Raw genomic sequence first — 16,094 nt, 5'->3', positions numbered from 1 at the left:
CACTTGGCACTCTAAAACCGCCTGAGGTAGGTTGGAACGATCTGGATGTCTGCCTGTGGCATTGCTACCTCATGACCATCCAGTTTGCCAACTATCCAGGCCCGTTTACCTCTGTTCCCATTCTGCTGGCCCTTTGGCTATTTCTCTGTTTATTGACACCTGAATCGATCCAAGGAGACAGAAATGAACATTTATTAAGTGCTATGTTTGTGCCAGTTAATCTTCTCAACAAAGTATTATTATCACCCTGTTTTACAGAGAAGGAAATTTGTATTCAAAGAGGTAAGACGACTTGTCCAGGATTACATAAGTATAGAGCTCGTGCATTGTAAAATGGCAACCACTTAATATTTGCCAGAATCCATGCAAAAAGCCTTCCAAGGACTATTTCATTTTATTTTGTCCTCATACCAACCCCTTAAGATTGGCATTTACTTGTATCCTCATTTTATAGACAATGTCATACAGCTAGTTCAATGGGCCGACATTGAAACTCAAGCAGTTGGACTGTAGACCCTGTACTCTTGCCCATCATGTCAATCCTCCTTTATGTACTAAGCTGTCCAGTATGGACACCAGCCACACGTGGCTCCTGAACACTTGAAATGTGGCTGGTGCACTCTGACTATAAACTACACACCAGGTTTTGAAGGAAGTATGAAAAAAAGAATGCAAAACATCTCATCAGTCATTTTTTATATTGATTACATGTTGAAATGAGAATAATTTGGACATAATGGGATAAATAAAATAATTACATTTAATTCACCTGCTTTTTAAACTTTTTTGAAAGTAGGTTACTAGACAATTTTAAAATACCTGTGTGTCTCACATTATCTTTCTTTTTTGTTTGGCTAGTTCTTCTTTTTATTTACTTAAAAAATATTTTTCGATTATAGTTGACATTCAACGTTATGTTAGTTTCAGGTGTGCAGCATAGCGGTTAGACACTTATATAACTTACGAAGTGATCCCCCCGATAGTCTAGTACCCATTTGATATCATTTATAATTATTACAGTATTATTGACTATATTTCCTATGCTGTAGTCACATATTTCTATAGAGTAATGCTGCTATATGTTATTCCAAGTAAAGAAAGACTGCGAAATTTACTCAGGCCAACATTGTTTTTCATCGGTAGTTCTAATTAAAATTTTGGTTGTGGTTAGGTGAGGAGGTTGAAGCCATTAAAAAAAAAAAAATTCCCAGGCAGAGGTCACATGGATACAAAAGGAAGAAACTGGGAATATTTGTGTGAGATGGAAAAATTACAGGCCAGAAAAACTATACCAAAAGTTTGCAGAAGATTTAGTCTGAGTGAACCCCTTCCCCACAATCACACACCACCTGCCCTCTTCTCCTGAGTTGAGAATTTAAAAAAAAAAAAAAAAATAGAAAAAAGTAATAGCTGACGAAACTCAGAACCAGAAAAGAATGTCTTGCAAGGAGGTCACTGTTTGTCCAAAACATATATTTATGCTAGCTATTTATAAAAGACGTTTACTTATTTACAGCAGCTTTGGATGGAGAAAGGGAAGCAAGAGATCAATAATTAATTCAGGTAGGAATCCGTATGGCCAAGTGAGAATGTTCATTGTCGTGACCCAGAAGGTTTTCCTTGACTCAAATCGAGCCCCCTTGTCTTAATCCATAAATGAGTGGAAGGGACTGCCATCTGAAATCATCTCATTCTCAAGCTTTGTACCCCAGTCTGGGCTAGGGTGCTGCTCCTGTGGTCAGTGCAGAACTTCAGAAAGGAGACTTTTGACACCAAGCCAGTCGACAGAAGGGGCTCGGGGCTGGCACAGCCCTGCCACCACCCTCCTCCACTCTCCAGGATGTGCCCATTATGACCTCTGCTGCCCATTATGACCTCTGCTGCCTCAGCCATGTTTTTCCAGTGATCTACTTCCCCTGGAAAGATCAGGCTGGCTGGAAAAGTTCAGCCTTAACAAACACCATCAAAGAGCTTTGAGTCTGGGGCAGTGGAGGACCACCTCCATTATCACGATGTCTATGGTGTCGCTGTCGTCAGTCTGCTTACCCATTCAGTGTATCCTTGTTTCCTAGGCTTCTGCAGGTCTCTGTTATTCTTTTCTTTTGTGTTGGAAGCTATCTCCTTGTACCCTTGATCATTAATTATGACCTCTATCCATTACTTGGCTTTGGTATAGCTTCGATGTCCTACTACATTGATTTCTTCCTGCTTCTGGGATCATCACTATCCCTGCGCTTTGCCCTGACTGAAAACTTGACGTGTCTGCTTATCTCTTTAGCTGGTCCACCAGGAGGCTTGGAATTCCTGTTAGTGAAGTCACTTCTTTAAGATAAAATGATTATCCCAGAAATTCTCTAAATGCAGAGTAATGCATTTAGTTAGTACTCATTAGCATGTTAGTAGAGGACCTTACCCAAAGGAATGAAACCCTGGACTTGTCATATCTTTGAGAATAGAGATGTGTGGCACAGGCTCTGGACAAAGGATGCCATCCTTAAGCGAAGTTTCAGAGAGAAAGATGCAGTTGGGGGCTTTAAATAATCAAAGACATCAGGACTCTCAATGGAAATAGGTCCTAGAGGGCCCGAGTTCAAATGTTGACTTTTTCACAGTTTTGTCCATGTCCTCGCCTAATCCCAGCCCCCACCACAATTTTGTTTTATGTCCCATTATTTTTTCAACAATAGTCGATACCTCAGCTTAAGCTCCACTGACTCCCAGCTAAGTCATATAATTTCAGCAAGAATCATAGACTAAAGATTTTAAAGGACCCCAAAAGAGCCAATAAAAATTCAGCACAAAAACAGACTTGGCCTCCATACAAATTGCTGAGACTTCATTTCAGGCAGCAAATGAAATTACAGGAAGGCGCTGAAAGTGCTCCTGCAAATTGCCTATTAAAGTGACTTTTTCAAAACTTACAAAATTCACGGCTATCCTAAAAATGCCTCATTTCCAAATTAATGTATTTTATGTTAATTCGGGGTTGTTGTATGTGTGTGTTGAGGAGGGGCGGGACTCCTGGTGGCTGCAGGAAAATTAGTTAAATTCACAGAATAAAATTTGAACTTTTGTAAATGAGTAAACAGCCAAAACAAACACCGCTTTGGAAAAAAAAAAATACACATTTTCGTTTTTTGAAAAGCAAGCAATGCCTAAGCAAAATACCTTAAAAGTGAACTAAAAAGCTTTTCTAAAATAAACAACTCTGCTTGTGATCCTAAATTGGGACCACATGTAGATGTGAAAGCTACAAATGCAGTACATTAGACTCTGAGTCTCTGCCTTCGCTGTTTGCGTGCCTCCAAGTAGATGATGATAATACTGCCTCTGGTCCCGAAGGAGCCTGTGTGTTTCAGATCCTAGTATGAGGGGGGAAGCCGAAGAAAGAAAGAAAAGGAATGAAAACAAATGCCTTTCAAGACAAAATATCTGAACAATGAGTTTTATTTTGCCTCTGTGCCAGCAGACTCAATTCAAACCTCTCCTACACATATAGGATGGGGCCAGCAAAGTGCGGTGTGTTTGACCACGTTGCGGGCCCTGTGGGGAAGTCCCTGTGAGGGACCGGGCTGTACTCAGAGCATTAGGATAGCTCTAGCAAACGGCTGGCTTGGACCAGCCCCTTGTCCTGGGGCAAATCGATGAATAAGCCAATTCAGCATAGATAGAATCATTCCTTTGTTTTTCTCAATTACCAAATGCTGTGTGCTTTGGGGTCACTTGTCATGGGTTTAGAGAATGTGGATATTGCAACATAAGTCCTCACCATTCTAAACAGCTTCAACTAAATTCTGTTACTAGGGAGGAGGAGAGTTGAGGCCATAACATCCATCTCTAATTGTAAGCGACCATATGCTCATTTTCTCATTCTAGGACACATATTTCTCTGTCTCCATAGGGCTCATGGTTTCCCCCACTGAACTGACACATACATCAGATATGTGTTGATGTTGGATGTGTTTTGTGCCCTGCAACTGGACACAAATCCTTGAGAGATTATGTCGCCTGGGTGGGGTTGGGGGATGCCTGCTCCTGAAAACAATAAGTAGGGTGAGTCCAAGTAATAATTTAATTATTTCATTTTAAGTTGAGAAGGAGGCACTGCTGTTCATAAAATGCTCAGCTGTTTGGAGTCCTTGTTGCAAACACAGGACTGTGATCACCAGAATGAAAAATACATAGGATCATTAATTTGGGCTCTGTTAGTTGTGCTGTTAGGAAATGTTGATTGGATAATAAAAGCAGCTAACATTTATTGAGTGCTTACGACAGGTACATCAGGTACTGAACTGAGCATTTTACATATTGTATTTGATCCTCCCACAAGCATACCATTCACAAGTTAAAAAAGGAGAAGACTGAAGTCCAAAGAGATTGGGATGTTATCAGGTGCATGGCAGAATGTGAACCTGAACCCAGCGCCCTAACGACAGGCGGCTGTAAAAGGGGTCTGTGTATAAAAGGTGCTCTCTCTTTTCTGTGGATCCTCAGTTAATGAAAATTCGTTGCTTTTCTTAAGTATGAATTTGGGGGCTCTCATTTCTCACCAGAAATCAAGGCCACGGAGTTGATTTTGAGGATGGACATGTACAGAAACTATGCTTAATACTTTTTGTTTCTTCCTTTTAGCTCACTTAAATTATTTGGGATGAAACATGGATATTTGACATCTAAATTTTTAAGTCCCACCCTTAAGTTGATCATTTCTTTCAGGTGGTTTCCCCCCTCCCACCCCCCCCCATTAATAAGAGATAATTTGTTTGTCTTTCTACAGCCTTTTCTCCTGCTTCTGTCCTCTTTGTTCCAGGGCAGATAATACGTATAGTGACACTGCCTGAATGTTGTTCTGAGGAGGAGAAACTCAAGGCATGGCTTGTATAGGTGACAGATTAGTCCACTGATCTTTGGGAAGTGATTGCACTTGTTGTAAAAGCGTACGTGTTTACATCAAGTCGTGGAAAAAAACTCAAATTTTGGGGGCCCGCCAGAACTTTTGCAGTAAGGTCCTCGGGATTTCCTGGGACGCGGGGCTTCTCTTCGTCCCCTCGTGTCCACACAGGTGCTGACTGTGTCCGGCTTCATCCCCTTCCATCCCTGCTCTGCGGCCTCTGAAACGAGATGTCGGGCACCTCATCTGCCCACTTTAATCTTCCCTCCTCTTGGCTTCATCTGGGGGCTTTTTCCATCTCCCCACTTTTCTTCCTTGTTTCCTCAGGTGCTCTCTCCTTTGCCCCTTCAGCTTTCTGTCAGGAGTCTGAGGGGGAAGAAAAAAAAAAAAAAAGGAGGGTGCATTAGTTAGAATGACCTATTTGACTGCTTCAGTCTCCCAGACTGTTAACAAAAGAAAAACTGGTCCTTGCTTTATAAATGATGTATCGCGACGTGCTGGAGGAATGAAGGCCGAGACCACAGTGTATTTTTAGCGTCTGCTGTTTGTGGTAACATAAGTGAAAACTGCTGGACCCATTCCCTTCAGCTGAATGGCTGGTATTCAGGAGAGTGTGCCCACTGCCTGCCAGATTCTCCTGACGGAACTCCCTTTTTATGAGGTGAGTGACTGGCTCCTTGGCACCCGGCTGCCCTGCCACAATTCTCCTTTATTGCCCAGCACTGGTGCTCAGTTGCATAGTTCCTCAGGCAGCCCCAGCGTGGGGCCGTGGGCAGGGGTGGGGGTATGGATGAGACTGCTGGCTGCAAGCTTGTCAGGGTGTTACCAAACTGTGAGGCAGAGACTACATGACAGGGACTGTGTCTGGATGCTCTAAATCTATCTTCTGGCACGATGCTGGCACTCAGACTCGAAGGAACCACCGTAGCGAGGACAATGGCTGGCTCCCCATCTCAGCATCATTCCCATTCCGCTGGTGCCTGGCTAGAGTGAGAAGGTGACCGACCCCCTTGGTCACTGACACTTTGGATCCTCAGAGTGAGCTAGAAAACATGAGAGGCCCCTATTCTGACAGGTCATTGTACCAACTATTGCTCTGGAACTAGAGCTAATCTAATCTTTGGAGGATGGAAACCCACTGTAAAGGGTTTGCGTGGGCTTCATATGGCCCCGTGGAGGGTCTCCTAGTGCCATCAGTGGAGTGGAAACAGTGCTGGGATCCTCAGTCTCCAAATAGCACCAACTAGCTAAATGGCTTTAGGCAAGTAACACTCCCAGGACGCACTTTCGCACTTAAAATTGTGAGTAGTAATGCTTGTCCTACTGACCTCATTAAAATGTTTTTAATAAGGATATAAAAGTACTTTGAAACTATTGAAACCATGATATTACAAAAATGGCGGGGGCGGGGGAGTGGTGCAGGTCCCCATTTATTTTCTTCATTTCCGACCAACCTTGACTTCTGTTCAAAACTGTCTCCACCAGCCCCAGCCAGGAGGGGCTCTCGCATCATCATAAAAGACATCACTTATACTGTGAGAACTTACCTTCGTGAGCGAGTTATTTACCTGCAGTCCCCACAGAATTAGCTTGAATGAGAAAGGGTGCTGCAGAATCCTTTTCTTGTGAAATGTGAGGAGTGCCTCTTTATTAGAGTAAAACCTTGAAGTCAAAGGACTTCTTTTATTAGAGTTAAAACCTTAAGTAAAAGGATTTCAACTGTAGCTACAACTCCCTTGTTTGAAACCTCAAGTGCCTTTTAAAAAGGCCTCTCGGCAGTCACACTGGATGTCACAAACCCCATGAACCAAGATGGTTACTGCAATTCTTTCTCAGAGCTGATTTGATCTTACTTTACATATAATTCGAGTAAGTCTGGCTTGCTCATTTCCATCTCATTGCTAGTGAAAGTGTAGTTTGTGAACCAACAGCATCGGCATCACCTGGGAGCTCGTTAGAAATGCAGAGTCTCAGGCCCCACCCCTCACCTATTGACTCAGTCTGCATTTTGATGAGATCTCCACATGATTCATGTGTGTGGTAAAGCAAATTAAAAGACAGGACTTACTTAATCCTAGGAGCACTCTTGGTTTATTTATTTAAGTACTGTACTTCGTTATGGAAAGGATTTGAGATGACTAGGATTAATAGCTTACAAGGGAGGAGGAGACAAAAGCCATAGCAGCTGGGACCATTTAATATAGTTATGTCATGGTATACACTTTAATACTCTGTGAGAACACACTGCTACAACACTATCAAGAAGGGGTAAAATCATATCTCAAAGCTACTGTTTATTTACCTAAAATTCATAGTGAAAATTTTCCTTTAATGTGGTTAAATAAATATTGATGTTTAAGGGGATGTATCAGTGATCTGGGTACTATATGGAAAACCATATTCTCCAGTAAAAAAATAAATGAGATGTTACTATAATTGGAAACCTTGATTCGTTCAGATTTTGTTTTTATACAGTACATTTAGGAGAGTCAAATGACATCAAGATAAGGTATGATCACCACTACAACAAATAATCCATGACTGTTCAGAGCCAGGTAAAATTTGGGGGATCAATTTCATATTTTCATTCATTAGACACTGGCAACTGACCTTCAAAGTCGCTAAGTCAGGAAAATGGATTTGAAACCGAATGGAGTTTTTAATTAACCAGAAAAGTTAGTACACTTTTCTGGATAAGGGTGTATTGGAAGTACTGGATCCCAGCTGTTAATCGACATGAGTCTTGCTGGGAGCTGCCATGATGGGACCAGACAAGTCCATAGTGGGAAAGCATGGACCGGAGGTTGACTAGATAGCCAACTGAAACAGCTCAACCACCCAGCTGAATCACCATGCAGAGGAAGGAGAATTCAGGCACATAGCCTGGGATGGGAACATAGAAAAGAGCTGAAAGTTGTTGAAGAAATCCCCCAAGATGTGGAATAGAGCCTCAGCAGATTTTTAGGGAGGGTTCCAGTATAGATCAAGAAGGAGATTTGGGGCCTCTGACCCAGATCAGACCAACCCATGTCTCCTTCCCTTTCTTCCTTATTCCTTGCCCTCCACTGCTCTTGAACATGACAACTAACTGCCAAAATGATGCAAAGAAAACCTACCAATAATTTAATATCTAGAGCCTGGAAATAAACAGCTGCACAGTACCAATCTTATTGAAAGCAAATTTTATATAAACAAAACTGGGCTTAAATTTTATTTGGCAAGAATTAAGTATTTTCTGTTTATTCTAGAGACATTTGTGGAGTGCTATGGCTGTGATGGGGAAAGATAAGTAAAGCATCATTACAGGTTAGAATTAATTAATTGCCTGAAATAATTTCAAAGCCATAATGAAAGGTCCTGTCTTTACCAATGGCATTATTTTCCCAAATCGGGGAGCCTCTAGACTTTGGAAAGCTTATAAACTCTTGACTCATTTCTCCCTTGTGCACTGTTTGAAATCTGTCTTTTTGCTACTCCTGTTGCAGCCATGCTAACCCCAATCTTTGCCCCCGAGTTTCCACAGTAGCTCTGTAGCAGGCCTTCTTAACTTTTCTCCAATCTACCTTTGTATAGTGGTGTTCAGAAGAACACTTGGACACACTGGATTTGGAGTGGGGGCATTGGAGTTTTTTTTTAAACTCCACAAGTGATTCTGATGTGCACCCCTAGGTAGGAACAGAGCTTTAAACTGTTGCTAAAGTAATATCCTACACAACCTCCAATGATTGCATTGCTCTCTTGCCCAGAAAGTTTGGTTGCTGCTTATCATTATATAAATTCATACTTTTTCTGCTTGGCATTGTTCTCCCCTCTCATCTAGTTCCTCCCTTCCCCAACAGTGCTCATCACCGATGCTCAAACATTCCGTGCTCACACCTACCTCTGTCACCTCACTTGTGGTTTTTCCTTTGCCACCAGTAAGGATAAATTCTGTATTTCATGATTCAACTCAAGTGTCACCTCTTCCAAGGAAGTTTCCCTGGCAAGTTCCTAGTTTCTTGAATTTCTACATCATTTATAGTCTATACCATAATGAATCGTATTGGGGAATATGTCTTATCACATAGCACTGTCTTATTGTGTTAGCCTTAAATAACCAGTGAGAATGAAGAATCAACTAGAAAGCAGGAACCATGTCTTTCACATTTAGATCTTCTATAGCACCTAACATAGTCATCGATATGTCACTTCTTGCAGGAAGTCCTCCACGTTTTAGATCTCGGTTAGATATTTCTCCTCTACACACTTGTACCATCTTGCTGTATTCCAGTTACATTATAAGTGCATCACAACTCTCATTTTAAGTATTTCTTTATGTATCTGTTTCTTTATGTATCTGTTTCTTTTTGTATCACCCTATAGGTTATAAATACTGTGAGAACAGGGCTCACATTTATCTGGTGCATCACTGACCCCCTAGCCCTTAGTCCAGGTCTTGATATATGCTCAATACACATTTTTAAACATACAGAACAATTAATAAATACGTGTTTGGTTGAGACAGAGACAAATAGACCAAATAACATCCATAGCATCATAATATTTTGGTTGATTTGGCTTCAGGTGTAATAGATAAGTATAATCTAAACATTATAGTGAATCGGATAACTAGCATTTGGTTGTATACTCAACGATATCATTTTCTGATATATAACTGATAATGAACTTATCAATTTATTATAATTACCAAATTATTTTCTACACGTGGTTACTTTTCTTGTCTATAAAATTCAAGCTCCCGGAGAGCAAAGGATGGCATTGGTTACTTCTACATGTCTCCCACAGTTCCTGCCTCAGTGAGTGTTTCTTGATTTGATGTCATAAAATGTTTTTAAAGAGCCTGTGTTATAATGTATCTGCCGAGTGCTAAACATCTGTTGCTTCCTAACAAGTGCTGCATTCATTTTAATGGCACTGGTGCACAGAGGTAAACAGAGCGTTGGCAGGCCTTCCATAAAGGAAGCTGTGTTTGCTTCCTTCATTAATTACTAATGGAGCATTAAGACACGCATTCGTCTTTGAGCCAAGTTGGATAATTCCTGGCACTTAAGACTGGGGTGCTTTCAAAAGTTAAGACATGTATTGACACACCAGAGAGCATGCCCTATAGCAAGTACAGTGGTGGCTATATTGCCAAGATTGTACAAAGCTTCAAAGATACCAATACCAGGTGTATTGATCTGTCTGTTTAACCTTTTGCATGTCTCGGATTAATATTGGGTAATAAATATGAATCACCAGAATGTCTCTGAAGCCAGCCACCACAGTATGAGTCAGGCAAACCATCAGAAAGATACAGAAAGGTTAAACATAAAAAGATAATCAAAGATTTACCGAACATAAAATAGAATGAGAGAGCAATGCTAATCGAAGAAATATGAAACAAAATGTGATTTTTTAATTTTTACTTAACAACCAATTAATAACACAATTAAAATGAAGAATTTATACTCTGGGACATGCCAGCCAGCATAGCATCAAAATGCTAAAGTAAAAACAGCAAGAAATAAGGGAGATTGACAGACACTTATTGGTAGATAAGTAGATAAGTGTAGATTGGTAGATACTTATTGGTAGATATTGGTAGATTTTAACATATTATCACCAAATTATGATAGTTTAAACAAATAAAATATGAATAAGAGCATAAAATTATAATTAATGTTTAATAATTAGTTCATTTAGATATTTATGGACTATATAAAAATACATCTTATTTTAAATATTCTCATGGAAAATTTACAAAAATAATACCTTTTGTTTAAATGCAGAACTTTTACAGGCCACTCACTCTCATCACAAAGCAGTGAAATATAATGTAAATGTAAACAAAACAACCCAGATACTTGGTGCTGTCTCTATTTGGGGGCTAGAGGGGTTAGAATTAAAGGCGGTAAAATTATCCTTTTAAAGATAAATTTTAATCGTACATAATAAATTAAGACAGAGTGACAAAAAGTCACTTCAGAGAGACAATAGGATTTCCAGGACACTAAGATCTAGCCATGATTTTACTGAATACATTAACATTTCCAAATAAAAATATGTATCAATCCAAAGTAGAGCTGGTTCAGCCAAGAAAAAAAAAAAAGCAAGTGTCAGAAGACACACTTTGGCAGCCCTCGTGCTCATTCAGGGGGGAAGGGAGCCTTATCCAGCTGCTGGACCTATGACCAACTGGCAAGATCATTCTTCCCCTGGAGATGGAAGTGTGGAGTTGTTTTAGCCTGATTTTCACTCTAATTTCATGCACACCTTTTGATTTTGATTTGGCCCTTTGTGTATAGGTCTATGTATAGAGTGATTGTGTGTTAAGGGAGCTGAGAGAATGGGACCTCTGTGTCTCAATAAAGTTAATAAATAGGAATTTGTTCTCAGAAATGGTCTGCTCTAGTGCTGGAAAAGTAAAGCTCCTGTACCTTATAGAATATTAAGTCTACAAGAAAAGAAGAGTCCAGAAATTGATGTGCATTTGTATATATAAGTAAAGCCAGTTATACAGTATTAGTTGTTCTTATGCACTGCTGTGCCTTGGTGCTCCGAGCTGGTTTGGGTATGTACGGGGCACTTAATTATTTGTTGAAGAAATGTAATAAGTGGAGAAGGACAGAATTACCTAACAAATTCTGGTGAGAGAATTGGTTACCTTTTACATGCACTAAAACTCAGAACATATGGATTGAAGATTTAATTTTAAAAATAGAAAAACTAAAAGGAATATTGATATGTTGGTAGTACTTTGAAGGGACAAAAATTTTGTAAATTTAAAAAGATGAGAAGAAATCACAAAGGAGAATAACAGCAATAAATCTGACTACATAAAAATTAAAAACTTATGTTAACAAAATATTGTAACAATATCCAGAATTTGAAGTCAGACAACATGGGAAAATATTTGCAGGAAATGTGACGTCCAAAGGCCCGATATCTTTTTTATGTAGAACGTTCATACAAATTTATAATAAAAACACTAAAGTTCCAAGAGCATAAACACAACTCACAAAAAAGAAATTAAAACTAATAAATAAACACATGGAAAAATATTTGACTGGCTTGGTAATAGGATATTAAAAATAAAACAGTTATTTCTCTAAAAGCCTTTTCGATTAGCAAGGAAAGCATAAAAATTATTTTTATAAAACTCAGTGCTGGTAAGGATGTTGTAAAAGTGGTATTCTCATATTTTGTTGATGATACTTTATAAATTGGTACCTCCTTTTTGGAGAACAGTTTAGCAATATAATATACAGAACCATAAAAATATTTTTAGCCTTTGACCCAGTAATTTGACTTGTGGGAATCTATCCTGAGGAAAATTAAGCCAAAATATGGAAAAAATTAAATACCTAAGACTAAATTGGGAAACACTAAATGACTCACCAGGGGAATGATTGATATGCCATGATAGAGATACTGGCATAGCCCTTTGTAGTTATGAGAATTGAGACCACGCAGCCATATGGGAAGATGCTTGTGTTTTAATATTAAGTGAAATATGAATAAACATTTATACATAAAATGATATGCAGAGGAGAAAAGATTGAAGTAAATATAACACATTTTAAGTGATTGATCAAGAATGGTAGGAGGATAGTGACTTTTACCTACTTTTTTTTGGTTGTGTGTTGTCATTCAGTCCGTTCTCATGCCTGGATGCCAATCACCTCCCTTTCTTTTCCCCCACCTCCCAAGCCCCATGCCCAGCTTCCAAAGCCCTACCCGTTTGTGTCAGTGCCACTCAAGTTTCATCTTGTCCAAGAAGCCCTCCCCATACTATCAGTCAAATGAAACTCTTCCTTTCCTATGCTCTCATAATGCTGTATTGACATTTCTGTTACAGCATGTATATTATGTGCCTCACGTGGAAATGATATACATGCAGTATGTGTTTGTTTCCACAACTAAATTTTTAAACCCTTGGAGGCAGGAATTGTTTGATTCTTTTTCTCTTGCACAACATAGAGTACAGTGCTTTGCTTGTATGGTGTGCCTGAATAAATATTAGCCGAAAGGAATTCAATTGCACTGAAATGACCTACTTCTGATTCTGTGGCAGGGGGAGCTCATGAAGGCCTGCAACACTTGGGTCCTTTTGGCAACATCCCAAACATCGTGGCAGAGTTGACTGGTGACAACATTCCCAAGGACTTCAGTGAAGATCAGGGCTACCCAGACCCTCCAAATCCCTGTCCTGTTGGAAAAACAGGTAACGGACGTGCCCATAGGTCTCTGTGGATGGTAGTGGCTTTAGAAGGACATTAAAATTCTAACATTGGCTATAAATAGTCCAAGAAATAGTATTTATGGTCTGATGAGCCCCCCTGTATATGTAAGTAGATTGGAAAGAGAGATTGATTCTAGAATCCTCAGTGAGTTCTGGTGTTCAGATACACCCGTAAAACATTCTGTTGCCATGTCCTTTATCTTCTGTCTCTCTTCCTCTTTGGGAGCTGATGCTCTTTTTAGCACATGCTATTCTTTTAATAAAAAAGGATTGGTTTGGTTTTTGTTTTTTGGGTTTTTTTTTTCCCTCTTATTTGATACAACTGCTGTCTGTTTTTAGTGTCTTTGGAACTGGTTGTTTAGTTTGTGGATTACCCACGTCCATTTGTTTTCCTTGCTTCTCTTGACAATCGACATTCCACCTATCTTAACTAGTTAGTGTCTATCCTGAAATATTTCTTTGGGAGCCAGGAGGTAGCATGAGAAATAGGGTAAGAAATTGGCTAAGGAAGAAGGTTGAAACTTTTCTTGCTGCTAGTGTATCCTTCCCGCTTTCCTGCTCTGTAATGCCAAAAGCCATGAATGGTGAGTGGGCTACACGTATGCTGGACTTTGAGCTGCTTGCCTTGGTGGTTATGAATAGTGACTCTAGACTCAAACTACCTGAATTCAAACCAAGGTCAAGATATGTGACCTTGAACGAGTTAATTAACCACTTTGCATCTCAGTTTCTACATTTATAAAATGAGAGTCATGGGAAATAAATGATATTATCCATGTTAAGCACTTGGCACAGTACGTAGCACAGAGTAAGGACTCATTAAATGGCATCCTGATTATAATTAGCTTTGCCACTAGTAAGTAATGAATCTCTCTCCTTAGGCTTGTGTTAACTTTTAGTATGAGAGTAGTCTTTTTCCCCAAGCCTAATAAAAATAACAGTTGGTACTTATTATCCTTACTTCACATATGTGAAAACTGAAGCTTAGAGAGTAACATGCCCAAGGTTATCTATGTAGCAAGTAGCAGAGCCAAGACTCAAACCCAGGCCTGCTTGATTCAGGACAGTACACTCAATCACCATGACAAATTGCCTTGCTCTGAAAATTGTGACAGCATTGGCCCTTCAGCTTTTCTTAAACATAATGCAGGCTCTCTCTGGAAGACAGTCTCTCTGAAAAATATTCTTCTTTTCATTTAGGGTGAGGTCTCTTCTTTTCATTTAGGGTGAGGGCACAGAGCCTCCCTCCTGGGACGGAATAAACAAAGTAGTTGGATGTGGCCAAGCCAGTGTGGGGATGCTGCCCCAGGAGTGCAGGAAAACCTGAATCACTGCACAGATCCAATCACTTTAGCCACATTTTACTTGCTCCTAGGGCTTTGGATGGGTAGGAAGAAAGACCAGTTCAGAGTTGGAAGACCAATTATCTTCATGGGGATTTGGTTAAATGGATTAGATATAATATAATGCAGTGGTTCTCAAAGTGTGGTTCCAAGACCAGCAGCATCAGCATTGCCTGGAAACTTGTTGGAAATGCAAACTTTTGGGCCTGCCCCCAGACCTATTAAATCAGGAACTCTGGGGGTAGGACCCAGCAATCTGTATTTTAATCTCCCTTCCACATGATTCCTGTGTAAAGGCTGAGAACCACTGCTATAGGAGAATGGAGAGAGAACCAGTTTGAGCCAAGAGATCTGTGTTCCAGTTTTCACTACAGTAGCCACTTTACTTCCCTGGACCTAAGTGTCTTCTTCATCTGTAAAATGAAGACATTGTCAGTGCCTTTTAAAAAAAAAAATACCATGTAGTTCTAGGTTATCCTGAAAAAAGAAAAATTTAGATCTATGTAATGAAATACTTCAGAGCTATGAGACAGAGTAATTGAGGTGGGTTGATAGAGTTGGATATAAACCCAACTCCCAGACCCTTTCTTGTCACAGATTATCTGCCATTTCCTTGCTATCTTTCCATTAAGTTAACATATTGCTCATTCTTTGTTCTACCATAATTTGCATTCTAAAAAGGAAATCTTTACTAGATGTGATCATTTGCAAGAAATATGTAAGAAATTGCTTGAGATATACTTCACTGACTGAGAATCATGACACCACACAGTCGAACAATCCAAGAATAAAACATTGACTTCTCCCTGCCATGCTATGTTTTCCTTTGAATTATGACTCACTAACCCTGGACAGAGCAGCAGAACTCAGAGAGTCCATATTGTCCATTCTCAGAGATAGGCTGTGAATTCCAGGGCACATTTTCAAGCCAAGACACCTTAGATTCCCAGAGCCGGGCTTTATCTCTACCTCTCAGTCTGGGTCCACTCAGAGGTACTTGGGAAACAATTATGAAAAGGTTGTAAAGTTGCCATGTGCAGACTGCCAGAACTTTTGCTCTCCTTTTCCTATATGTTAATTGCTGTAGATGAAGAAATTAGATAAAGTTCAGTGAAAAGTGGGGAGCCACAATAGAGATACATTAAGGATTTTTTTCAAAATGCTAATGACTTCCACAACAGCTTCATGCTGCTAAGAGCTGAGAGACTGAATGTTGCCGCTGGAAGGTCTTAGAGCAGTCTCAAGAGACTAGACCACCTGGCTGACTGCCTTAGATCCCTTTTAGCATTGACTTTGGAGCTTCATTATCCCTTTGAAAAGGGACTCTTTCGTCTCCCTAGCCCTGCACAAAATTCACAATCCCTCCTTGCCCCCCTCTTTTAAGCTGTTACCTAAAGCACATTAGAGGCAGGAAAAAAATGACTCATTTTCAGAGCATTGTGTCTAGTAATGATAAGGCATAGGTAACAGCCGCAGCCAAGAGGAACAACCTTTCTTGGGTTTGAATGGAAGACATGCTTTATTTCAAAGAGTAGTCACAGTGAAAAACAAACAAACAAATAAACAAACACCCCTGTCATTTAAAGACAGATAGTGGGAAGAGAACTAAAACCAATAAGAAACCTATTATGCGCCA

The 16,094-nt window shown here is 39.8% G+C and overlaps 1 protein-coding gene across 2 annotated transcripts in view; it reads left to right on the top strand.

Moving 5' to 3' along the window:
• Positions 1 to 16,094, top strand: part of SCG5 (secretogranin V) — a 52,094-nt gene that overhangs the window by 21,966 nt on the left and 14,034 nt on the right. For both annotated transcript variants that reach the window (XM_011354865.2, XM_011354864.2), the window contains exon 2: positions 12,948 to 13,097. In XM_011354865.2, coding sequence (XP_011353167.1) covers positions 12,948 to 13,097 — 150 coding nt within the window. The remainder of the gene's footprint in view (positions 1 to 12,947; positions 13,098 to 16,094) is intronic.

Source organism: Pteropus vampyrus, unplaced genomic scaffold, assembly GCF_000151845.1.
Source record: "Pteropus vampyrus isolate Shadow unplaced genomic scaffold, Pvam_2.0 Scaffold19, whole genome shotgun sequence".
In the NCBI taxonomy this organism is placed as follows: Eukaryota; Metazoa; Chordata; class Mammalia; order Chiroptera; family Pteropodidae; genus Pteropus; species Pteropus vampyrus.
Note: the sequence above shows the minus strand (reverse complement) of the source record. Positions and strands in the feature narration are given on the sequence as shown.